At 39.3% G+C, this 26,824-nt stretch overlaps 1 protein-coding gene and 1 pseudogene across 3 annotated transcripts in view; both read right to left on the minus strand.

Moving 5' to 3' along the window:
- Positions 1-18,205: 18,205 nt before the first annotated feature.
- LOC147375561 (uncharacterized protein C1orf141 homolog pseudogene) lies at positions 18,206-20,183 on the minus strand (annotated as a pseudogene). The gene is made up of 2 exons (XR_015161404.1): positions 20,158-20,183; positions 18,206-19,223 (listed from the first exon to the last, which is right to left on the minus strand). The product of XR_015161404.1 is annotated as an uncharacterized protein C1orf141 homolog pseudogene (transcript).
- LOC147375560 (uncharacterized protein C1orf141 homolog) overlaps positions 18,206-26,824 on the minus strand; it is a 51,288-nt gene continuing 42,669 nt past the window's right edge. Inside the window, exons 6-7 of one of the 2 annotated variants that reach the window (XM_086390501.1) lie at positions 26,360-26,496; positions 18,206-21,569 (exon numbers count right to left, since the gene is read on the minus strand). In XM_086390501.1, the coding sequence (XP_086246627.1) occupies positions 21,380-21,569; positions 26,360-26,496 (327 nt within the window). In that variant the 3' untranslated portion in view covers positions 18,206-21,379. The remainder of the gene's footprint in view (positions 21,570-26,359; positions 26,497-26,824) is intronic. The other variant, XM_086390503.1, reaches the window with a different exon arrangement.

Genomic DNA, 26,824 nt, shown 5'->3' on the forward strand with positions numbered 1-26,824 from the left:
AGCCTGTCTTAAACCCAGACTTCACATTGATTTTAGCCAATAGCATTATAGTCACAAGAGTGAAAGAGGAGAGTGAGGTTATGATATTTATTATAACCCCTGTAAGCAGATGAGTAAAGTATGCAGAAGATGTGGATTCAATCCCTAGGTTTGAAATGAGCACAGTAGTTTGAATGTTCTTTGGCATTGCCCTTCTTTGAGATTGGAATGAACACTGACCTTTTTCAGTGCTTTGTTTACTGTTGAGTTTTCCAAATTTGTTACCACATTGAGTGCAGCACTTTCACAGCATCATCTTTTAGGATTTTAAATAGCTCACCTGGAATTCCATCACACAAACTGGAATCAAGATTGCCAGGAGAAATATCAATAACCTCAGATATGCAGATGACACCACCCTTATGGCAGAAAGTGAAGAGGAACTCAAAAGCCTCTTGATGAAAGTGAAAGTGGAGAGTGAAAAAGTTGGCTTAAAGCTCAACATTCAGAAAATGAAGATCATGGCATCCGATCCCATCACTTCATGGGAAATAGATGGGGAAACAATGGAAACAGTGGCAGATTTTATTTTTCTGGGCTCCAAAATCACTGCAGATGGTGATTGCCACCATGAAATTAAAAGACGCTTACTCCTTGGAAGGAAAGTTATGACCAACCTAGATAGCATATTCAAAAGCAGAGACATTACTTTGCCAACAAAGGTTCGTCTAGTCAAGGCTGTGGTTTTTCCTGTGGTCATGTATGGATGTGAGAGTTGGACTGTGAAGAAGGCTGAGCACTGAAGAATTGATGCTTTTGAACTGTGGTGTTGGAGAAGACTCTTGAGAGTCCCTTGGACTGCAAGGAGATCCAACCAGTCCATTCTGAAGGAGATCAGCCCTGGGATTTCTTTGGAAGGAATGATGCTAAAGCTGAAACTCCAGTACTTTGGCCACCTGATGTGAAGAGGACTCATTGGAAAAGACTCTGATGCTTTGAGGGATTGGAGGCAGGAGGAGAAAGGGGACAACAGAGGATGAGATGGCTGGATGGCGTCACTGACTCGATGGACGTGAGTCTGAGTGAACTCCGGGAGTTGGTGATGGACAGGGAGGCCTGGCGAGCTGTGATTCATGGGGTCGCAAAGAGTCGGACATGACTGAGTGACTGATCTGATATGATCTGATCTGCTAGCTTTGTGCATAGTAACGCTTCCTAAGGCCCACTTGACTTCACACTCTAGGACATCTGGCTCTAGGTGAGTGACCACACCAATGCAGTTATCCAGGTTATTAAGACCTTTTTTGTATAGTTCTTCTGTGTATTCTTGCTACCTCTTCTTAATCTCTTCTGCTTCTGTTAGGTCCTTGCCATTTCTGTCCTTTACTGTGCCCATCTTTGCATGAAATATTCCCTTGGTATCTCCAATTTTCTTGAGGAGATCTCTAGTCTTTCTCATTCTATTATTTCCCTCTATTTCTTTTCATTGGTCACATAAGAAGGCTTTCTTATATCTCCTCGCTATTCTCTGGAACTCTGCATTCAGTTGGGCCAATATTTCCTTTTCTCTTTGCCTTTTGCTTCTCTTCTTTTCTCAGCTATTTGTAAGGCTTCCTCAGATAACCACTTTGCCTTCTTGCGTTTCTTTTTCTTTGCAATTGTTTTGGTCACTGCCTTGTGTACAATGTTACGAACCTTTGTCCACAGTTCTTCAGACACTCTGTCTACCAGATCTAATCCTTTGAATCTATTCATCATCTCCACTGTATAATCATAAGGGATTTGATTTAGGTCATACCTGAATGGTCTAGTGGTTTTCCCTACTTTCTTCAATTTAAGCCTAAATTTTGTGATAAGGAGCTGATGATCTGAGCCACAGTCAGCTCCAAGTCTTGGTTTTGCTGACTGTATAGAGCTTCTCCATTTTCTGCTGCAAAGAATATAATCAGTCTGATTTCAATGTTGACCACTGGGTGATCACATGGATCACAGCCTTGTGTAACTCAGTGAAGCTATGAATGATGCCATGCAGGTCCACCCAAGATGGACAGGTCATTGTAGAGAGTTCTAACAAAACGTGGTCCACTGGAGAAGGGAATGGCAAACCACTCCAGTATTCTTGCCTCAAGAACTCCATGAAAAGTATGAAAAAGCAAAAAGATATGATACTGGAAGATGAGACCATAGATTGATAGGTGCCCAATATGCTACTGGGGAAGAGCAGAGAAACAGTTCCAGGAAGAATAGAGGTGAGGCCAAAGTGGAAATGATGCTCAGTTGTGGATGTGTCTGGTGGTGAAAGTAGTCTGATGCTGTAAAGAACAATATTGCATAGAAACCTGGAATATTAGGTTCATGAATCAAGGTAAATTGGACATGACCAAGCAGGATCTGGCCAAGAGTGAATATCGACATTTTAGCAAGCAGTGAACTAAAATGGGCAGGAATGGGCAAATTTAATTCAGATGACCATTGTATCTGCTACTGTTGTTGCAGAAACTAGTACTCAAGAAACCAAGCACCACACTCAGAGAGTTGGAGAACTCAGGTTTATTATGCCAGCGGGCCCAGAGGAGTTAACACTCCAACCTCTGAGCCCTGAACAAAGGGGTTACAGAGCTTTTATACATGGACAGGCATCATTAAGTGGGTTTGCAGGGGCTAGGGTTATTGCAAAGAGTAGGACAAGGGTAAGTGAGATAAGCTCCAGTTTTGAGTATTGTGAGTCCCCACTTTCTGAGACCTACGTGATCTAGACTTTGCAAGGAGCAAGCTGAGTTACAGAGGCAGAAAGAGCAGGAGGTTATGTAAAAATTTTAACTTTTCCTCTTCACTGTGGGCAAGAATCCTTTAGAAGAAATGGAGTAGCCATCATAGTCAACAAAAGAGTCTGAAATGCAGTAGTTGGATGCAATCTCGAAAACCAACAGAATGATCTTGGTTCATTTCCAAACAAACCATTCAACATCACAGTAGTCCAAGTTTATGCCCCAATCACTAATGCCAAAGCTGAAATTGAACGGTTCTATGAAGACCTACAAGACTTTCTAGAACTAACACAAAGAAAATATGTCCTTTTCATCATAAGGGATTGGAATGCAAAAGTTAAGAGATACCTGGAGTAACAGGCAAGTTTGGCCTCGGAGTACAAAATGAAGTAGGGCAAAGGCTAATCGAGTTTTGCCAAGAGAATACACTAGTCATAGCAAACACCCTCTTCCAACAACACAAGAGACAACTCTATACATGAACATCAACAGATGGTCAATACCAAAACCAGTCAGTTTTTATAGGGGTGGGTAATTTCATACTAATGATTGGGAGGACTATTCCAGCTATTTTGGGGAAGGGGTAGGGATTTCCGGTAATTGGGCCACTGCCCATTTTTTGACCTTTATGGTAGGACTTGGAACTCTCACGGAGCCTGTGAGTGTGTCACTTAGCTTGCTGGTGTGTTACAAAGAGCATACACTGAGGCTCAGGGTCTGGTGGAAGTTGACTCATCTGCCATCTTGGACCTATTTGGTTCCAATCAGTTTACGTTGTGTCCTCAGGCCATTCCATTCTTTTAAACATTGTGCCCTGCCCCCTTCCCTACTGTTTCAGAGTTGCTCACCCAATGGAATGATTGAGTCGGCAGAATGCACACATTCACCCAATTTATTGCTCAGTTCCCTAGTGTTCACAGTCTTTTAACAGATTGGTTCTATGCAGCCAAGACACTTGAACTAATTGCTAATACCCCTAATGAGGCTTCTCATTCCTCCTCAGTAGAGAAAAGTGGGGTAGTGGGTAGGGCAGGAAACCATGGGTATTACCAGAGAGAAGTCCCCAGGGGAACAAGAAGAGCAGGGAAACAAGTGTTCCTGTCTAACTTTCCCTTGCCTTTTGAATTTAATCATTAAGTTGTGTTTAATCAGGGGTGTGTCTAGCACCCTTTAGAGAGGATTCAGCCATCAGTGAAGTCCTGCTCCTATATTTATGAGATTGCTCCAACAGTATACTTTTTTTTGGATTCTCCTGGGAATATCGCTTAATAGTGTTAATTTTGTGTTCAGAAGGCTCTAAACTATACAGTAATCATTACATAACAGAGAAGAACAAACTGATTCAATATTGGATCTCTTCCTTTAGCTCCAACCTTTGCGCTCTGTTGCCTGTGCTTAGTCATGCTGGCTCTGCACCTTTGAACAGGTTATATATAACCTGTTACCTATAACCTGAAGTATACAGGATAGCCTATTCTCAAGGCTCTGCCCCCTTGACCTTTAAAGGTGTAACACCTTTCATTCATATAAAGTTGCAAAACAGAGAATAGCAGTTGTCTTGTTGGAGGTTTATAGGAACTTCATGACCAGACCTGCCCAGACAGCTGCAAGAGCAAAGGCTTATCACATCTTCTCAGTTTGCAACAAGCAGTCACATCTCCTCCCTTTTCAGTATAAAAGAAACCTGAGTTCTAACTCAGATAAGAAGCAGTTTGGGACATTAGTCTGCCACCTTCTCAGCCTGCTGACTTTCAGAATAAAGTCATTATTCGTTGCCCCAACACTTTGTTTCTCAGTTTATTGACCTGTCATGCAGTGAGCAATACAAGCTTGGACTCAGTAACAACTACATTCCTTAAATTAATTCCGAGACCATGATGTGTCAAGATTAAAAATTTCATTTTCTATTTTATTTCCCATCTCAAATTATGGCCAGCCCACTGCCCAGTATAAGTCAACAGAGGTACTGTTATGAGAGTAATACACTTTACTAAGGAAATGCTAACACAGAAATCCCCAATTTTGAATACATCACCCCCACTCTAAAATTTCTTCTGAGAAATTAAATTCAAAGATTAAAGTCCCAAAGAGACTGCAATAGCTTGACCTTGTTATAGAAACAATTTTACCTTGTGTTTAATCAGGTGACCAACAATATCAAAAACTTATTTCTTGATCATGTTACATGAGGGCTATGGGTTGGCTGAGGCTCTTCTGGCCTTTGTAGGATTCAACTTGCCTTGTTTCCAGATGTCTTCTCATAGTGGACCCAGATTCAAGGCGTGACCACTACTTGAGATATGCTGTTCTCATGGTGGAGGACAGGAGCAAGAAGAGCAAAGCTGAATTTTCTGAGTCACATCTGCTAACATTCTACTGGTTAAAGTAAGTCCCACGACAAAGCCCACATCAGTGGAGTAGGGAAATACACTTCAACTACGGTAATCCAAGTCTATGCCCTGATCAGTAATGCTGAAGAAGCTGAATTTGAATGGTTATACGAAGAACTACAAGACCTTCTAGAAATAACACCCAAAAAAGATGTCCTTTTCATTATAGGGAACTGGAATGCAAAAGTAGGAAGTCAAGAGACACCTGGAGTAACAGGCAAATTTGGCCTTGGAGTACAGAATGAAGCAGGGCAAAGGCTAAGAGAGTTCTGCCAAGAGAACGCACTGGTCATAGCAAACACCCTCTTCCAACAACAAAGACAAGACTCTACACATGGACATCACCAGATGGTCAACACCGAAATCAGACTGATTATATTCTTTGCAGCCAAAGATAGAGAAGCTCTATACAGTTAGCAAAAACAAGACCAGGAGGTGACTGTGGCTCAGATCATGAACTCTTTATTGCCAAATTCAGATTGAAATTGAAGAAAGTGGATAAAACTATTAGGCCATTCAGATATGACCTAAATCAAATCCTTTATGACTATACAGTAGAAGTGAGAAATAGATTTAAGGGACTAGATCTGATAGACAGAGTGCCTGATGAACTATGGATGGAAGTTCATGACATTGGATAGGAGACAGGAATCAAGTCCATCCCCAAGAAAAAGACGCAAAAAACAAAATGGCTGTCTGGGGAGGCCTTACAAATAGCTGTGAAAAGACAGGAAGCAAAAAGCAAAGGAGAAAAGGAAAGATACACCCATTTGAATGCAGAGTTCCAAAGAACAGCAAGGAGAGATAAGAAAACCTTCCTCAGCGATCAATGCAAAGAAATAGAGGAAAACAATAGAATGGGAAAGACTAGAAATCTATTCAAGAAAATTAGATGCCAAGGGAACATTTCACGCAAAGATGGGCTCAATAAAGGACAGAAATGGTAGGGACCTAACAGAAGCAGAAGATATTAAGAAGAGGTGACAAGAATACACAGAAGAACTGTACAAAAAAGATCTTCATGACCCAGATAATCACAATGGTGTGATCACTCACCTAGAGCCAGACATCATGGAATGAAGTCAAGTGGGCCTTAGGAAGCATCACTATGAACAAAGCTAGTGGAGGTGATGGAATTCCAGTTGAGCTATTTCAAATCCTGAAAGATGACGCTGTGAAAGTGCTGCACTCTATATGCCAACAAATTTGGAAAACTCAGCAGTGGCCACAGGACTGGAAAAGGTCAGTTTTCATTCCAATCCCAAAGAAAGGCAATGCCAAAGAATGCTCAAACTATCTCTCAGTTGCACTCATCTCACACGCTAGTAAAGTAATGCTCAAAATTCTCCAAGCCAGGCTTCAGCAATACGTGAACCGTGAACTTCCAGATGTTCAAGCTGGTTTTAGAAAAGGCAGAGGAACCAGAGATCAAATTGCCAACATCCGCTGGATCATGGAAAAAGCAAGAGAGTTCCAGAAAAACATCTATTTCTGCTTTATTGACTATGCCAAAGCCTTTGACTGTGTGGATCACAATAAACTGTGGAAAATTCTTCAAGAGATGGGAATACCAGACCACCTGATCTGCCTCTTGAGAAACCTGTATGCAGGCCAGGAAGCAACAGTTAGAACTGGACATGGAACAACAGACTAGTTCCAAATAGGAAAAGGAATACGTCAAGGTTGTGTATTGTCACCCTGTTTATTTAACTTATGTGCAGAGTACATCATGAGAAACGCTGGGCTGGAGGAAGCACAAGCTGGAATCAGGATTGCTGGGAGAAATATCAATAACCTCAGATAATGCAGATGACACCACCCTTATGGCAGAAAGTGAAGAAGAACTAAGAACCTCTTGATGAAAGTGAAAGAGGAGAGTGAAAAAGTTGGCTTAAAGCTCAACATTCAGAAAACTAAGAAAATGGCATCCGGTCCCATCACTTCATGGCAAATAGATGGGGAAACAGTGGACACAGTGGCTGACTTTATTTTTCTGGGATCCAAAATCACTGCAGATGGTGATTGCAGCCATGAAATTAAAAGATGCTTACTCCTTGGAAGGAAAGTTATGACCAACCTAGATAGCATATTAAATAGCAGAGACATTACTTTGCCAACAAAAGTCCATCTAGTCAAGGCTATGGTTTTTCCAGTGGTCATGTATGGATGTGAGAGTTGGACTATAAAGAAGGCTGAGTGCCGAATAATTGATGCTTTTGAACTGTGGTGTTGGAGAAGACTCTTGAGAGTCCCTTGGACTGCAAGGAGATCCAACCAGTCCATCCTAAAGGAGATCAGTCCTGGGTGTTCTTTGGAAGGACTCATGTTGAAGCTGAAGCTCCAATACTTTGGCCACTTGATGAGAAGAGGTGACTCATTTGCAAAGACTGTGATGCTGGGAAAGATTGAGGGCAAGAGGAGAAGGGGATGACAGAGGATGAGATGGTTGGATGGCATCACTGACTCGAAGTACATGGGTTTGGGTGGGCTCTAGGAGGTGGTGATGGACAGGGAGGCCTGGTGTGCTGTGGCTCATGGGGTCGCAAAGAGTCAGACATGACTGAGCGACTGAACTGAACTGATGAAGATATATGGGAAAAGTTAGGAGGAAATCAATAACTGTGAACCAATTAGAAATATTGTAAACAAGTGTTTAAAATTTGTGCCTTTATGAATTAAAATCTCCAAGCTCTACTTCTCTCCCATCTTTCTTACCTTCTCTTCTGCCACATCTCTCTGACTTCTGCACTCCTCTGCTTTTAAGGGATCATGTGATTATATTAAGCCCACCAATAATTCTAAATAATCTCCATATTTGAGGTCAGATGGTTAATAACCTTAAATCTGCCTTCAAAGTCCTTTCACAGTTGTATCTAGTTAGTGTTTGAAAAACAAAGGTTGGGAATCTTGGGGAGACATGTTTGAAATTCTACTTACCACACTGGCTTCAATAGTGAAGTAAGAAAAGTTATTTGTGAACTCATCTAGTCCTGGGGCATGTCACTGCCTTCTAGGAAATTAGTGTATTCAAATTATCCATTTCTAGAGGTCAATTCTGAGCATTTCTTTTTTGATAGGAAATCAATCCACTTTTATTTTTTAGATTTTCAAATGTGTTGGCATAAATCTGCGTGTACTATTTCTTACAATTCTTTTGCTTGCTCCTATATTTATGGTTATAGGAGCATAAACTAATCATACTGATCACATGGGCCACAGCCTTGTCTAACTCGATGAAGCTATGAGCCATTCTTTGTACGGCCACCCAAGACAGACGGGTCATGGTGGAGAGTTCTGATAAAACAAGGTCCACTGGTGAAGGGAATGGAAAACCACTTCAGTATTCTTGCCTTGAGAACCCCATGAACAGTATGAAAAGGCAAAAAGAAAGGACACTTAAAGATGAACTCCCCAGGTCGGTAGAGGCCCAATATGCTACTGGAGAAGACTGGAGAAACAATTCCACTTATTTCTGGAGAAAGAATGAAGAGATGTAGCCAAAATGAAAACAACACCCAGTTGTTGATGTGACTGGTGATGGAAGTAGAGTCTGATGCTGTAAAGAACAATATTGCATAGGAAACTGGAATATTAGGTCTACGTATCAAGGTAAACTGGAAGTGGTCAAACAGGAGATGGCAAGAGTGGACATCAACATTTTAGGAATCAGTGAATTAAAATGGAATGGAATTGGCAAATTTAATTCAGATGACCATTATATCTACTACTGTGGGCAAGAATCCTTTAGAAGAAATGGAGTAGCCCTCATAGTCAACAAAAGAGTCCTAAATGCAGTACTTGGGTGCAGTCTCAAAAATGGCAAAATGATCTCTGTTTGTTTCCAAGGCAAAGCATTCAATATCACAGTAATCCAAGTCTATGCTCCAACCACTAATATCAAAGAAGCTGAAACTGAACGGTTCTATGAAGACCTACAAGACCTTCCAGAAGTAACACCCAAAAAAGATGTTCTTTTCATCATAGGAGACTGGAAAGTAAAAATAGGAAGTCAAGAGATACCTGGACAGGCAAGTTTGGGCCTTGGAGTACAAAATGAAGCAGGGCAAAAGCTAACAGAGTTTTGCCAAGAAAATACACTGGTCATGGAAAACACTCTCTTCCAGCAATACAAGAGATGACTCTACAGATGGACATAATCAGATGGTCAATACAGAAATCAGATTGATTATATTCTTTGCAGCCAAAGATGGAGAAGCTCTATACAGTCAGCAAAAACAAGACCGGGAGCTGACTATGGCTCAGATGAACTCCTTATTGCAAAATTCAGACTTAAATTGAAGAAAGTATGGAAAACCCCTAGACCATCCAGGTATGACTTAAATCAAATTCCTTATGATTACATAGTGGAAGTGACAAATAGACTCAAGGGTTTAGATCTGATAGAGTGCCTGAAGAGCTATGGATGGAGGTTCATGGCATTCATTGTACAGGAGGCAGTGATCAAGACCATCCCAAGAAAAAAAAATGCAAAAAGGCAAAATGGTTATCTGAGGAGGCCTTACAAATAGCTGAGAAAAGAAGAAAAGCAAAAGGCAAAGGATAAAAGGAAAGATATATCCATTTGAATGCAGAGTTTCAAAGAATAGCAAGGAGAGATAAGGAAGCCTTCCTCAGTGATCAATGCAAAGAAGTAGGGGAAAACAATAGAATGGGAAAGACTAGCAGTCTCTTTAAGAAAATTAGAGATACCAAGGGAATATTTCATGCAAAGGACAGAAATGGTATGGATCTTTCAGAATCAGAAGATATTGAGAAAAGATGGTAAGCATACACAAAAGAACTATACAAAAAAGATCTTCATGACCCAGATAACCACAATGGTGTGATCACTCACCTAGAGCCAGAAAAACTGGAATGCAAAGTCAAGTGGGCCTTACAAAGCATCACTACAAATAATGCTAGTGGTGGTGATGGAATTCCAGCTGAGCTATTTCAAATCCTAAAAGATGGTGCTGTGAAAGTGCTGCACTCAATATGCCAGCAAATTTGGAAAACTCAGCAGTGGCCACAGGACTGGAAAAGGTCAGTTTTCATTCCAATCCCAAAGAAAGGCAATGCCAAAGAGTGTTCAAACTACCACACAATTGCACTCATCTCACAAGCTAACAAAGTAATGCTCAAAATTCTCCAAGTCAGGCCTCAATGGTATGTGAACCAAGACCTTCCAGATGTTCAATCTGGTTTTAGAAAAGGCAGAGGAACCAGAGATCAAATTGCCAACATCCATTGGATCATAGAAAAAGCAAGAGAGTTCCAGAAAAACATCTATTCTGCTTTATCGAATATGCCAAAGCCTTTGGCTGTGTGGATCACAACAAACTGTGAAAAATTCTTAAAGTGATGATTCCCATCACTTTAAGAGGTCCCATACCAGACCTCCTGACCTGCCTCCTGAGAAATCTGTATGCAGGCCAAGAAGCAACAGTTAGAACTGGACATCAAACAATGGACTGGTTCCAAAATGGGAAGGGAGTTTGTCAAGGATGTATATTCTCATCCTACTTATTTAACCTATACACAGATTACATCAAGTGAAATGCCTGGCTGGATGAGGCACAAGCTGGAATCTATATTGAAGGGAGAAATACCAAAATAACCTCAGATATGCAGATGACACCACCCTTATGTCAGAAAGCAAAGAGGAACTGAAGAGCCTCTTGATGAAAGTGAAAGTGGAGAGTGAAAAAGGTGGCTTAAAACTCAAGATTCAAAAAACTAAGATTGTTGAGGTCCTTTAATAGACCAGAACCTGGTGGTCTGGAGTCGATGATAAGAAAGTAAAAGAGAGAGCGAAAGAAGCTGATATTCCTTGGTTTACACAGAAAACCAATAAAGCCCTTTGACACGGGGTTTGCACTGCTACACGTAGGCATTAGGTGCCCTCTCGAGGTGGGTGAAAGCAGAGTGTGCCTTCCGAGAGGGTCTTAGAAGCCTGGGCAAGAAAGTGAGCTCAGTGGGCCTCTGTGCTCCAAAGAATTAGCCTGAAAGAGACAGAGAAAGAAAGAAAGACACAGGGACCCAAGCTCTGGTGGAGTGAAGGTTTTTTATTCAACATAGTGTGGGTATATATACTGTCTTGCTGCTGCTACTGCTCAGTCGCTTCAGTCATGTCCGACTCTGTGCGACCCCATAGACAGCAGCCCACCAGGCTGCCCTGTCCCTGGGATTCTCCAGGCAAGAACACTGGAGTGGGTTGCCATTTCCTTCTCCAGTGCATGAAAGTGAAAAGTGAAAGTGAAGTCGCTCAGTCATGTCTGACTCTTAGCAACCCCATGGACTGCAGCCCACCAGGCTCCTCCGTCCATGGGATTTTCCAGGCAAGAGTACTGGAGTGGGGTGCCATTGCCTTCTCCATATACTGTCTTACAAGTTAGCTATTTTCAGCAGAGATAAAAATCAAAAGTCCAGACTTAAAAATTATCATAAGGCAATCCATATCAAAGAGAGAGTTGTAAATAATCACTTTTACCATATGGTTCATAAAAAGCAAGAGGGTTGTAAATAGTTACTTATCACTGTATGCAAAAACTAACGAAGCAAATGCATACATTCTTCCACTCCTGGGAGTAGTTTGCTACTCCACTTTATTCCTGAATATTCAGGAATTAATAAGGGACAGAGGATTCACGACAGATCCAAAACAGCACACAGGAAGCCTCCTGTTAAATGCTTCCTGACATAAGATCATGGCATCCAGTCCCATCACTTTATGCAAATAGATGGGGAAACATGAAAACTGTGGCAGACTTAGTTTTCTTGGGCTCCAAAATCACTGCAGATAGTGACTGTAGCCATGAAAGTAAAAGATGCTTGCTCCTTGGAAGAAAAGCTATGACCAACCTAGACAGCATATTAAAAAGCAGAGACTTTACTTTGCCAACAAAGGTCTGTCTAGTCAAAGCTGTGGTTTTTCCAGTAGTCATGTATGGATGTGAGAGTTGGACCGTAAGGAAAGCTGAGCCCCAAAGAATTGATGCTTTTGAACTGTGGTGTTGGAGAAGACTCTTGAGAGTCCCTTGCTCTGCAAGGAGATCCAACCAGTCCATCCTAAAGGAGATCAGTCCTGGGTGTTCACTGGAAGGACTGATGAAGCTGAAGCTCCAACACTTTGACCACCTGATGTGAAGAACTGACTCATTTGAAAAGACCCTGATGCTGGGAAAGATTGAAGGCAGGAAGAGAAGGGGACGACAGAGAATGAGGTAGCTGGATGGCATCACCAACTTGTTGGACATGAGTTTGAGCAAGCTCCAGGAGTTCATAATGAACAGGGAGGCTTGGTGTGCTGCATTCCATAGGGTCACAAAGAGTCGGACATGCCTGAGTGACTGAACTGAATCTCTATCGTTATTTCTTTTCTCATTCATAATTATATTCCTTTTTTTGCTCCTTTCTCTTAAATCAGGTTTGAGAATAGCTTATCTGTTTTAGTGTATTTTATTTTTAAAAACAGTAGAAATTATTTATTTATGTATCCTTCATTTACGGCTGTGCTGGCTTTTCGTTGCTGTGTGGGCTTTCCCTAGTTGTGGTAAAGGGGGATACTCTCTAGTTGTGGTGCAGAGGCATTTCATCGCAGTGGCTTCTCTTGTGAAGTACGGGCTCTGGGCACTCAGGCTCAGGAGTCGCCACTCCCTCATAGCCTCAGTAGTTGTGGTACAGGGGCTTAGCTTCTCCATGGCAAGCACAATCCTCCTGGATCAGGGATGGAACCCATGTCTCCTGTATTAGCAGGCAGATTCTTTACCACTGAGTCACCAGAAAAGTCTCATTTTAGTGTATTTTAAAAACAAACACACAAAACAATAACTTTTGCTCTTATTTACCCTTTTATATATATATATATATTTTTTTTTTTAATGTGTTTTCTATTTTCCAAAATAAGAACCTTGGGATCCTTTTCATTGAAATCTTTTTATTAAGAAAAAGGATGTAAAAAGGAAGAAAGAAGAAAAATAATAAAAGGAAGAAGAAGAAAGGAGGAGATGAGAGAGGAAAGAAAAACAAGAAATGTAACTTTTGTTTTAAGCTATTCTGCCATAAAGTTTGAAAGGAAGTGGCTTCTTTTTCATTATTTTTTACTTTATAGTTTGAGTTTTGTTTTCTTCTTTTTCCTTTATTTTTAAAGCAGTTAATATATTTGGATTCTGTTTCATTTTGATTGTTTTTTATTGAGTTTTTTTTTTTAAGTTCTCTACATTCATTAAAAAGAAAAAAAAAATTATGTAGCCCTGCACATAATCATTTTCTATGGACAAGCTCAAAAATTTCTCTGTTTCAGAAAAACAAAGAAACCAGAGTCTATATACATTACATTAATTTTATTAATTGCATTATATAATTACTCTGTATCCATACTTTTTTTGTTTTACCTGTTTAACTCTTAAAGAAGTGAATTTATGTCTTCCACAATAATTTTATTTTTATTACATTCTCCTGAGATTTCTAATAGCTTTTGTTTTCTATAACTAGCTGCTTTGTCGTTTAGTACATATATAGTGCACCAAAGATGCTGTTATATCTTTTACAGATAGTGTGTTTCTATTATTACATAAGGTATAAGGTCCTTCTTTGTCACATTTATTGTTTCTAATCTTAAATTTTAACGTGATATTAATAATTCCACTGCAGCTTCTCTTTGTTTCATTAGTCTGGTATCTCTGTCTCCATTCCTTTATTTTAAAGCTTCTTTTTATTGCTTTAACTATATTTCTTATAAACAGAATATATTCATCCCTTTGTATCAAGGGGATTAGTTTCAGGACCTCCTATGGATACCAAAACCTATGGATGCTCAACTTCCTTATATAAAATGGGGTAGTATTTGTGTAAAACCTATGTACATCCTCTCATACACATTAAATCATCTCTAGATTACTTACACAGAGAAGGCAATGGAACCCCACTCCAGTACTCTTGCCTGGAAAATCCCATGGACAGAGGAGCCTGGTGGGCTGCAGTGCATGGGGTCACTAACGGTTGGACACGACTGAGCGACTTCACTTTCACTTTTCACTTTCATACTTTGGAGAAGGCAATGGCAACCCACTCCAGTATTCTTGCCTGGAGAATCCCAGGGACGGGGGAGCCTGGTGGGCTACCATCTATGGGGTCGCACAGGGTCGGACACGACTGAAGCGACTTAGCAGCAGCAGCAGCAGCAGATTACTTACAATACCTAATACAATGTAAATGCTATGAAAATATTTGTAAGTAAATATTTGTAAGTATAATGTAAATGCTGTGTAAATAGCTGCTAATGCTAGGCAAATTCAAGTTTTGATTTTTGGAACTTTTCAGAATTTTTTTAAAATAAGACTTTCTACTTGTGGTTGGTTGAATTCACATATGTAGAACCCATGTATACATAGAGCTGATTGTATAATTAAGTGTTATTTTTTTAAACTCAGTCTGAGAGTCTCTTTTTTAAAGGGAAAATTCAGGCATTCCCCTGGTGGTACAGTGGATAAGAATCTGTCTGCCAATGCAGGGGACATGGGTTTGATCCCTGTTCTGGGAAGATTCCACGTGCTTCAGAGCAACTAAGCCCATGTGCCACAACTACTGAGCCCACACAGAGCAACTACAGAAACCTGAGTGCCTAGAGTTAGGGCTCCGCAACAAGAGAAGCCAACCGCAATGAAGCCTTCACACCTCAATGAAGAGTAGCCCCTGCTCGCTGCAACTAGTGTAGCCAAAAATAAGAGTAAATTTTTAAAAAATAAAGGGAAAATTCAAGCAATTCAAATGTAGTATGACAGATATTTGATACCAATATTTTATGATTTTATATCATGTTCTTTTTCATTTTTCTTATATTTTATAAATTGCATTTCCCCTTATTTTGGAAGCTTTCTTATATTTTCTACTCAATTAATAGTTACCTATTCTATCAATTCAGGTTGTGATTGAGAGTCATACACACAACCAGTATTTTGTGTGTGTGTGTGATATACTTGAATCTTCTTTAGTGCTTTTTATTATTTTTTTAAATCAAATTATCCCTGTCTCCTCCAGAATCTTAATCTGTTCTACTTATTTTATAGCTGATTGCTAAATGAGCTAGACTTGGCAGGATAAGCAAACAGGAAAAAAACTTCTTTTTTTCAAATTTTTTCTCACTGCTAATCCCACAAAATTACTATGTTTGTTTAATACTCTCCATCCCTAGGTTAAACCTCTGTCAGTTCTCAGGCCCTTTTCCCTGTTATGTCCTGCCTGGATGGCCACTATCTGCTTGCTGTGACCCTTTAGATGGGTTGCTATTTTTCTTATATGGCTCTCAGAAGCTTAAGTCTGTTTATGGCAGCATTTAGTGACCACAACTGTGTAAATGGTAGAAGGTAAAGTCCTTCTTATTATGTGCTGGTACTATAAAAGCAAGCAGAATATGGTCCTCTGCTGAGGCATCTCAAGGAAAAATTCTCTGAGTTCCAGATTTTTTCATAGGTTTAGTGTTTTCTTCTTAGTCTCCTGGGGACCAACGAGACCAGGAACACTTACAGAGAACCAGAGACAATCTTTCCCTGGGGTAATCTACAGATTCCAACTGCCAGCCAGTCCCTAGACACAGCACAATTTCCATTATTGCCTTCTAACTCAGAGACTGGTCTCCAGAGCCATATTCAGATCTCAGCATTAGAACAGAAACCTTGTCTAAACTTGCACCCCACTTCTTGCAGATCCCAGCATCTGCTTGGCTAAGGAGATAATAGATTAAAGCTGAGAGTAGAAGAGAAAGGTGGTGAGCTTATATCACCATCTTCCCACAACCCACTGCTCCCAGCTGTCTAGCTATTTCAATGGCCAATGCTCGGTGAGATGGAATTTTTAAATTAAGTTAGTGCCCTTCTAAAAAATAAAACTCACATGCTGCGGCAGAAACTTCCAAAAATAACATACAAAATCCTCAGTTCTAATTTAAGTCTACTTTGGGCTAAAGTCTGAAGACTGACTGTAGTTAGGTTTAGCCTCTAATTTAGAAAAGGTTGTAGTAAGAGACCTTTGGGAATATCTTTTAAGAAGTTATTCTTAAATTAAGAGCAGGGGAAAGGATGGGCTTCCCTGGTGGCTCAGATGGTAAAGAATCTGCCTGCAATGCAGGAGACCAGGGTTTGATCCCTGGGTTGGAAAGATCCGCTGGAGAAGGGAATGGCAATTCACTCCAGTATTCTTGCCTGGAAAATTCTAAGGATAGAGGAGCCTGGTGGGCCATGGTCCACGGGGTCACAAAGATTCGGGCACAACTGAGCAACTAGCACACACACTTACATTAAGAATAGGAGAAAGGATGGGAATAAAAGGGGAATTATAAATAAATGCTTACCATACTCAAGAGACTCCACATTATTTAATCCTTAAAACGAAAGTGAAAGTGAAAGTCATTTTTTGGTATCTGATTCTTTGTGATCCCGTCGACCATACAGTTCATCGAATTCTCCAGGCCAGAATGCTAGAGTGGATAGCCTTTCTCTTCTCCAGGGGATCTTCCCAACCCAGTGATCAAACCCAGGTGGATTCTTTACCAGCCGAGCCACAAGGGAAGCCCAGTCTTTAAAATAATCATACTGTAAATCAAGGTATTGTTGTCCTCATCTTAAGGCAGGAATATAGAAAAGTGAGACTCAGATAGTTGACATTATTTGTCCAAGTTGACTCATAACTGCCCAGATTCAGGGTCTACACCTGTTTCTCTTGTACTGAATATCAGGAAACCCTACCATCATTACTTGTGCTATTACTAGGTATATTTTCTATTTCTTGTCATTTTTACTGTTAGTGACTAAGAGTCTGTGTTTTCTCTTCTGAGACCGCAGGGTAATTAGGAAAACTATTTTGCTTTGCTGTAAGCCGTCGGGATTACTTCAGTGACTGTGGTGGTGGGGTGGAGATAGGAGAAGAATGGATAAAGCAAGCAAAGAGATTAAGGTCAATCTCTGTTTTCTGAAAAGAAAGGTGACTTAATGACTTTGAGCTGCAGCTGCTGCTGCTTCTCCTCTCCACCAGTAATCAAAAGAAAGGTAATTAGCCAGAAAAATTTGTGTGTTCCCACTCTATTACTACCCACTCCAGTGTTCTTGCCTGGAGAATCCCAGGGATGGGGGAGCCTGGTGGGCTGTGGGTCTATGGGGTCGCACAGAGTCGGACATGACTGAAGCGACTTAGCAGCAGCAGCAGCAGCAGCTCTATTACTTCTTACATAACTGAACCCACCACCTTATCTTGAATCTTTATTCTCTTGTTCTTCTCTCATTTACAGAGTCTCCAGTTAACATTCTCTTTCCTCCATCTTCATTTTCTCTCCTTGTCATCCTATTTGAGAACCAAAATCTGCTTCTACTCATGAAGAGATGCCCAAGAGTAGCATTGATGCCACACAATACAGTGGAAACAGAGGCAGTACAGTGGAAACCCGAACAAGTTCACTTCCTCATTCTTGAAAGTTTCCGCTGCTTCTGCTGCTGCTGCTCAGTCGCTTCAGTTGTGTCCAACTCTATGCGACCCCATAGACGGCAGCCCACCAGGCTCCTCTGTCCCTGGGATTCTCCAGGCAAGAGTACTGGAGTGGGGTGCCGTTGCCTTCTCCGGAAAGTTTCTGAAAGACCTCCAAAACCTTCCTTTAACTGAAATGCTTCTAATTAACCCACTTCTCCTCCAGTGCTAACAGTTAGGACTTTAAAAAAGAAAAGTCCTTAAACAAGTAGATTACCAATGAACTCCTGAAATGCGACTTGTTTCTGAGAAGTTAATGAATAAATAGAATAGCAACTGACTTAAAATTTTCAATCTTTCATAGGATTTACTACCAAAATTATTTAGTTACTAAGGATCAGTTGTGCTTTTAAATTGTTTAACAATTCAGAAAAAAGTCAAAGTCACACTTGATAAAGGCATTATATATAGTAAAGAAGTTTCAACATTTACTAACAAAAAGATATTTGAAATTTTGAAAAGCCTTTTAATTTCATGAATTGCTAATATAATATTGTAATAGTTTCCATCAATTATCTAAAATGCTTTTATACAATTAATTCCACATCTATCAAGTTAGTGGTATATTGTTTTATTTGATATCCAGTTATGGAACAAAGTTTTTGATGTTATTTGGCTTCCAATAGCAAATATCCAGAGTCAGTCTATACCATTCTTGGTCTTGAATCATACTTAACTGTAGGAATGCCAATGACTGAGTAATCTAATTGAGATAAGAGAAATTTCAAAACTAGTTCCTCTTGGTGATCATTATTTCCTAATTTTATCCTCTTATTTACTAAAAATATTATATCACTGTTGGTTTGTAATTTCAACTTCTATGCTTTGTTCTCTTCTACCATCCACTAGAATATTACCATTTAGACAAGAATTTCTTCTGTGATCTTCTAACTTTGTTATTTGCTTCTTGTTACCCCCAAAATGCTGAATAAACAATATTTTATGAGGTGCTTATTTTTTACTTGACAAGTTTAACAAATCATCCAATGGTGTTACATTATTTATTTTATGGACTTTGAGTACATTTCTTGAAGGCTTTGAGTAATATTTGAAAGGTGAGGCACTGAATTCGCTCACTGGTTTTACTGTAGAAAACATTTTTTCAAATTTTCCAGTTTTAGCACTCATTTCTTGAATAACTGTTTTATCAAGGAAACCCACAAATTTTTTTGTTAAGCTAGAAAATGTCTGTGAAAAATTATAGAGTTTATCCCAAGATATGTTTTCGAATGTCTGCTTCCTAGTTTTCTTCCTTAGTTTATCATCTACAACCCTATCGCTGACTTTAAAAGATATTGCTGGTATGTCTTTCTTCTGTGTTGTAGGCAGAGTTCTTTGGGTTTTGGAAGGAGTAATAGATTGATCTCTAGCTACAGATTTAAGCATTTCACAATTTCTTTGTAAAACAACATTTGATCTTTCATATGGGCTGCCATTTCCATTTTTCATAAAATGGGGAGGAAGCCTATTTTTTGTCAAAAGTAACATTTGTACATATCCAGCCTCATGGAACATTATGGGATTTGTATCATTTTTCCCCTGTGGATTAAGGAAAAGAGTCTTTGTTATCTGTCTATTGAGGCAAGAAGGCTAAGTAGTTTAAAACATAAAATAAAATGGCAAAATATTCTAAAAGTAACTACATAGAAGTTTTTACTATAAGCAATAATAGTATTTAAACCTAACAAAAAGATGTCCTTGTGTGTTATACACTTCCTTCTCTTAGTACTCTGTTGCAATGTTAGGGGTAAAATCTGAACTTCTGGCCTCCTAAAATTCTTTCTGAAATAGCATGAGATGTAAAGAAATGTTTGGTGCTGTCACTGGGTAATATGACATTTGGTAGCATGGAACATTGTCCTGGCATTTCTTAGGTTTCCATGCCCAGAAATAAGCAGCATACCAAACAATAGATTGAGTCAAAGATCAAAAGAAACTGATTACATAACTGATTATAAGCCAAAATTACAAAGTCTGAATATCCTAATAAATTCAGAAAGTGTAAAATTTTCTTTAAAAGACTTACATTCGTTATTGTATCCCAACATATAGCACAATTTAGCACAATAAAAAGTGCTCAATATATTATATCTGTGAAATAAAAGAGCCAAAGTAGTAGATTGACTTAAAAATAGACTATTTTTATCACACAGTATTAGCAAAATCTGTATGTATGATCTACTCACTGAACTCTCTTACACATTTCCATTATAAGATAAAAAAAATTAAATCCACAGATTACTCATCAAATATAAATATTACCAGTATTTAGTTTGTAAACTTTAAGTCAATGATTGCTACTTTTCTTTTAGAAATATAATTAACAAAGTAAGAAATTAATGATCATCTAATTGTATATTAATGACCTAAGTGTGAAAGGCATATTAATACTTATGATTACTGAAAAAAATGACAAAAGATCTAGTTTTTTAATCCACCGGTGATGCCAATGTTACCTATTTAGCCACAGTAGTAGAGGTTTGTCAAATTTTTGGTCTGTCCAGTACCTTAGGGAATGTACCCTTGCATACATGTTCAGTCCCTGAGTCTGTCTGACTCTTTGTGACCCCAAGGACTGCAATCTGCCAGGTTCCTCTGTCCATGGGATTTCCGGGGGAAGAATATTGGAGTGGGTTGCCATTTCCTTCTCCAGGGGATCTTCCTGACCCAGGGATCGAACTCTCATCTCCTGTATTGCAGGCAGATTCTTTACCACTGAGCCACCAGGGAAGCCCAATGTACCCTTGCTGCTGCTGCTAAGTCGCTTCAGTTGTGTCCAACTCTGTGCGACCCCATAGACGGAAGCCCACCAGACTCCCCTGTCCCTGGGATTCTCCAGGCAAGAATACTGGAGTGGGTTGCCATTTCCTTCTCCAATGCATGAAAGTGAAAAGTGAAAGGGAAGTCTCTCAGTCGTGTCCGACTCTTAGCGACCCCATGGACTACAGCCCACCAGGCTCCTCCATCCATGGGATTTTCCAGGCAAGAGTACTGGAGTGGGGTGCCATTGCCTTCTCTGAATGTACCCTTAGGTAGAGGCAAAAACTCGCTTTATCAGCTTCCCTTAAGATTAGGGCATAGGCATGTGGCCTAGGGCTCTGCCACTTGGATACACTTAAGACAGTCTTCAGTTCAGAAAAAGCAAGCACTGTGAAAAGCAGACATTGCGAAAACTGTTCTGGTGAGGCTGGTGATAGATATAGCTAGCTGAAAGGCAGCAGTGGGCAAAGTTCTTAGAAGCAGTGTCTACTGCCCAGCATCAGAATTGTAAACTTCTTTTGTCTGTGACAAGAGCATGGGCCCCAGTAGAGCAAGCTGTGGCTGTAATAGGGTGAGTCCTGATTGGATAGCTTTCCAGCCATATTGTCTGTCCAGCATTCCTAGAGACTCTGAGCTACCAAATCACCTTTAATAAAAGCTTCTTCTGGTTGAAATAGAATAGATTGATAGAGAAGTGAAACATAATCAACTCATTAAAAAAAAAACACCATCTTTGTTTTATATTTCTTTTATAATCAAGAAAATTTGATAAATCCTTCATAAAAGGAAAACACAAATTTTTCAGCTGGTGCCAAGGAATCCTCTGGTTGGGAATGGAGGTTCTAAAAAGAATATTAAGAATCCATGTTGTTGTCACTTCAGAATATGAAGCCAAAAGGTAAGAAGAATTTATCAAAGATTCTGGTCACTAGGATACGATATGCCTACAAGTAGTAATAATACATAAGTTTACTGAACAGTAGTATAAATAGATGTTTTTATTACCGTGTGAGAAGTTACTGTCTTTACCAGACCAATGTCGATTATCTTGGCATCTGGCTTTATCAGTTCATCCTCAAAGCACAATGGGAGCAGGCTTTTCTGTTTTACTGAATACTCATTTAGTCGATCATTTCTGATGGATTCATTTTCTTTTGTACTAAAATAATTGAAATCAGAAGATTTTATTCTGTAAATGAGTAGAAGTTCAGCATAAATGTTTATAGGACTGGTTTCAGCGTATCCCTTCTTGTCTATCTAATCCATTCCTCAAAATAACTGCTGCTAATATCTCCCTCAGATCCCCTGCCATACTTTCAACCTGATAAGACCATCATTTGCTGCTTGGTTTGTGTTAGAAAAAAGCAAAAGCAGGGGTGGAAGCAAGGCAGTAATACGTGTGTCTCTTTGGTTTTTGAGTGGGGAGGAAGTACATTATGTAGGTTGAGGAGACCAGCAAAGGAAGACAGGTATATGTGCCACATCTTGTTGAGATTCTGGGACAATAGTTCTTTTCCGGGAGCTTCCTGCCAACACAGGGTCACCTTAGCTTTATTATCAGGATGAAATGATGTGATCAGGCAGAATAGCTTTCATTCCAGATCTCCATGGGTCGACAAGTGACATGAACTCTCGGATTAGGCTTGCCAACAAGCTTACTATCACAGGGGTAAGCCGCAGCAAAGGCTTCCCTTGGGTGAGGTATAAACAGACAGTCTAAGAACAGATGAAGACACAACAGGAACTCACTGAGTTCTACTGTTCTAATGATACCTGAGAGTGGACCCTATCCAAGTTCAGAGAGAATAGGCTGTAAGTTCATGAACCACAAGTGTCAGTAGCCACAGAACATCTAGAAATGAGGCCAGCAGTCCAAAGGCACTGACCAAGATCGTTGGCCAAATACCTTTTTCTCAATGTCACAAAGTCCAGTGAGTCCCTCACTCAGATACCATCATAGAAAGAAACAGAAGAGCTGTTTTAAACCTAAAGTGGCTGTGAATTTTTGCTCCAATAACATAATCTTCTGAGTGACCAAACAATTCAAGTGATTCCCTAGGTTTTTTTTTTTTTTTTTTTTCCCCAGTTTGAGCTGAAATTTTAAAAGATTTTCATAAAAGGTACATATGTATTATGGTATTTACAAAATATTTTGTATAAAATATTTTACATTGAAAAATAACATACAAAGTACTTGGTTTCATGCTTGATCTGTAGCAGCTGTTTAGTAAAAACAAATAAACAAAATAGAACTGGAAAAGACTGAGATCAAGAATCTAATGTTTGGCTAAGACAGATCAAACATAAAACAGGTCTTGGAGATTTTTGTTGCAGAAAGGCATTCCCGAATTTGCAAATCTCTCTAATATGTAAACTCATCATTAGTCAGTGAAAGTGAAAGCTGCTCAGTCGGGTCCAACTCTTTGCGACCCCATGGACTATACAGTCCATGGAATTCTCCAGGCCAGAATACTGGAGTGGGTAGCCGTTCCTTTCCTCAGGGGATCTTCCCAAAGCAGGGATTGAACCCAGGTATCCCGCATTGCAGGCTGATTCTTTACCAGTTGAGCCACCAGGGAAAGCCCAGTAGGAAGCCTCAGATGGTTAAATACTTGGCACAGAGAGAGGTCGTTTAGCATACGCAAATGGTCAGTTAGGTCTTGCCACTTGGCATGAATAAAGTGTCCAAGATTGAACTCTTCCAAATATGACTGCTGGCCACTCCAGCATTTCTCTACTTTCTTAAATATGTTCCCAGACACACATGTTGTAAGCAGTAAATTCAGCTTTTTCTCTTGCTCTCAAGTAGTTTGTATTCTATGCAATGTTTCCCTTTTTCCCACATAGTGACATTTTAGTTAGTATTCTTTGTTCAGTATACCAGGATAAACACTTGAGGACACTCATAGCCTGGCTACCATACAGCCGCCTGAGCAATCTTTAAGTGCCTAAAAGATTTCAGCACACCTATAACTCTCTGAGTACAACAAATTGCCACGGTATATTAAAGTCAGTTCATTCAGTCTGTTCTGTTTTCTTCTTTACACCAATTATCTCCATGTTGGATATCTTTTCTCTTCTGTTAATATACTATCTTGTCTAATCCAATCATATTTTTATCCTTTCATATTGCATTGCATGCGATTTTCCTAAACTTGCTCTTTAGATCCTCAGTTTGGCTTACTCCATGTTTATTCTACTCCACTACTTTTAATATATCTGTCAGTTCTGCATCATCACTACTTATTTCCTTAAAAATATTGTTAACTCTGATAGCACCATTTCATCCTCAGCAATTATCTTTTGTATTTTCAAATCTTATTTCATAGGATCTTTATTTTCTTTGATTTCTTGAGCACATGAAGCAATTATTGTCTAACTTTTCTCCTATTTCATGGGTTACACATTTAGTCAAAATGTAGCCATTAGCCATATTTTAAATTATTTCCTTTGTTGTAGAATTGTTGATAGGGGACATGTTTTGTTTTTATTTTTTTCATCTACTTACCTTTGAATCAGGACATGTTAATCTGGCCTTGATATTATCCCCCAAATAATAGGGGTATATTTTCTTGGGATGTTCTCTCTGTTTACCTGAATATTATTAAATTCTCTCCTTAAAAATTAACAGGCAAATCCAGATATTTTTACTTTACATTATCAGTTTGGGCATTCAGCTATCTGAGTAAACTGGTAAAGGAGGTGGAGCCCTGAAAAATCATGAGGAAATTTTCCTGTGCACTGAATGTTTTGTGAAACCTCTTCAATGACTCTAATTTGGTAGTAGTGGTGGGTTCTCTGTCCATTTACAGGTGAGTTGCCACTGAGATCCAGTTTTTTACCTCTCTCTTGGGGTAAGCAACTCAGTCTGGTGAGGAATTCAATCAAAGAATGACTGCATGGCTCTTGGACTGTTGGATGGGGGCATTTTTTTTTTTTTTAAACAGTATCTAGGTGGCTATTACTCACACTTGCAAAGATGATTCCTAAAAAATTGCATCTGGTCTCTTCTGTTACCAATTCTCCTTTTAAGACCTTGTTCCTCCAAGTTAGGAGGTTTTCTCCCTAACTGAGAACATCCAAAGCAATCTTAAAAATACTGCTAACACAGACTTGGAATGCTGTGATTTACAGTGAGGAAAGGGATCCCAAAGGGGAAGATTTTCCATATTCATATGATTCATCATTGTTTATAAACCTTTTTCTTTGAGTGTGTGAGTGTGTTTGTGGTGGGAGTCGGGGCTGGGTAGGGAAATGGTGCTTAACAGAAGTATTTTCAGAATATTTTCTACTGGCTCCTTCAATATTCCCCCCCTCCTTTTTTATAGAACAGGAATTGTGCATTGACTTCTGTAGTCTTTTCAGACTTTCATATGTAATACATAGCAGATTTTCTTTGAGTTTGAGATAAACTGTTCTAGTTTCAAGTAAATGAATTTTTCTTCTCTATTTTTCTTCTTTTTGTTACTTACTTTAGCCGGGATAAACCTGTATGTAGGTTGTCAACTTTCCCAAAAGTCTTAATTTGGAACTTTGATAAAAGAATACAACACTTCTTCTGTAGAGAGACTCAAGAAATTTTATAAAGAGAAATTTGCTTTCCTGAAAGAGTAGAACAGTTTGCCACTGCTGTAAAGGAATACTTCAGAGAGAATGTGATATCTCAGTAGAATCTTAAAGGATAAGTGGTAAACAGAGGGTTGCCTACTTAAGACTCCCCCCACCCACTTTTTTTTTTTTTTTTTTTTTTGCTAACAGAACTCTGATCCTATTCATTTTTCTCCAAGGGAGGTTGGGCTCCTTCCTAAATCAAGGGACTGAATCTTGAATGCGCTAAGGCTGTGCTTTTCAAAATGTGACCTACAACCCATCAGTTCAGATACTAAATCAATTTAGCATCTCCTGACCAACATCTTAAAAAGCAGAAGAGAGTGTGTCACATAGATCCTTAGTAGTAACTATTCAAAGCACTAAAATACTGCAATCAATTTCAACTAGTAGAAAGACAAATACTTAGGGATCTATGAATCTGAATCTTCTGCTCCATAGATAAAGACATCAATCTTTGTAATATAAAAAGTATTAATATTTCATACTGTGGATCATATTAAAAGCAGATAATCATTTATTGGTTTTTAATTTTTATTTTTAAAACCTTTTTATTTTGTATTGGGGTATAGCTAATTAACTGTTGTGATGGTTTCAGGTGAGCAGTGAAGGGGCTCCGCCACACATATACATGTATCCATTCTCCCTCAAACTCCCTGATTTTAGGTATGGGTGCATGAAGCTTTTCTAGCCAAGGAGACACCAGAGGAGGTCTTTAGATGGCGTTGGAGAACATTTTCCTCATTTTTACAAAAGAGTCAAAGAGCTTATCTCTTTTTCATTGGGTGTTTCCAGTTTTGTTGAATAGTAGTCACCATCTTATATGGCAAGGCTGTAGGACATTTTATAAGATAAAGACATCTTATCTAGCAAGGCTAGAAGGACAAACTACTTGGTGAGACCGTTGAGGAGGATTGAGAAGCTGCATATGCGATGACATCACTAAATACCTGAGTTAACCTGGAGCTGCCTTACTGATGGACTTCTTGCTATCTGAGACGATTCAAGATAAATAGGAATCTATCAGGTGGAGAAGTATGTTCTAAGCATAGAGAATAGAATGGGTCAAATCACATAGCCGTTGGAACAGACTATTTATTCATTGTGATTAGAATCAGTAAAGGACAGAATACACGGCTGGAAAGATATTATATGCCATACTCAGGAATCTAGACTTTACCATTTTTGGAATAGAGTCTTCAGATGTTATTAAGCAGCAAAATAACGTGTCATATGATTAGACACTGCTATTTCTTGGTTAAAGGTTTCTTAATGTTTATATCTTAAAGTTAGATGCAGTTAAGTTTCAGTTATTTCAATATAAACACACAATATCTATACCTGTAAATAGAGTCTTCTTTCTTGTATGCATGAGACTGATTGCTGGGTACAGAAGAAAAGACTGTAGAACACAATGTTCTTCTACATTGGTGTCTATGCTGTGAATATAATTCCTGGAAGGGCTTAGCATATTCTGTCTACACATGAAGAAAAGGAGAAACTATTTTAGAAATTATTTTTCCATGTCTATATTGATAAATACTTTTTACTTGAGTATTCACATTTGGTATATCTAACTATGATAACAAATAGCTGTATGCACTAAGTTGCTTCAGTCTGTCCAACTCTTTGTAACCCCATGGACTGTAGCCAGCCATGCTCCTCTGTCTATGGAGTTTTTCAGGCAAGAACACTGGAGTGGGTTGCCATTTCCTACTCCAGGGGATCTTCCCGACCCAGAGATCAAACTTGTGTCTCCTAAGTCTTCTGCATTAGCAGGAGGATTCTTTATCACTGAGCCACCTG

This window comes from Bos grunniens, chromosome 3, assembly GCF_055505025.1.
Source record: "Bos grunniens cultivar Pamir isolate PY7600 chromosome 3, Bosgru_T2T1.0, whole genome shotgun sequence".
NCBI lineage: Eukaryota > Metazoa > Chordata > Mammalia > Artiodactyla > Bovidae > Bos > Bos grunniens.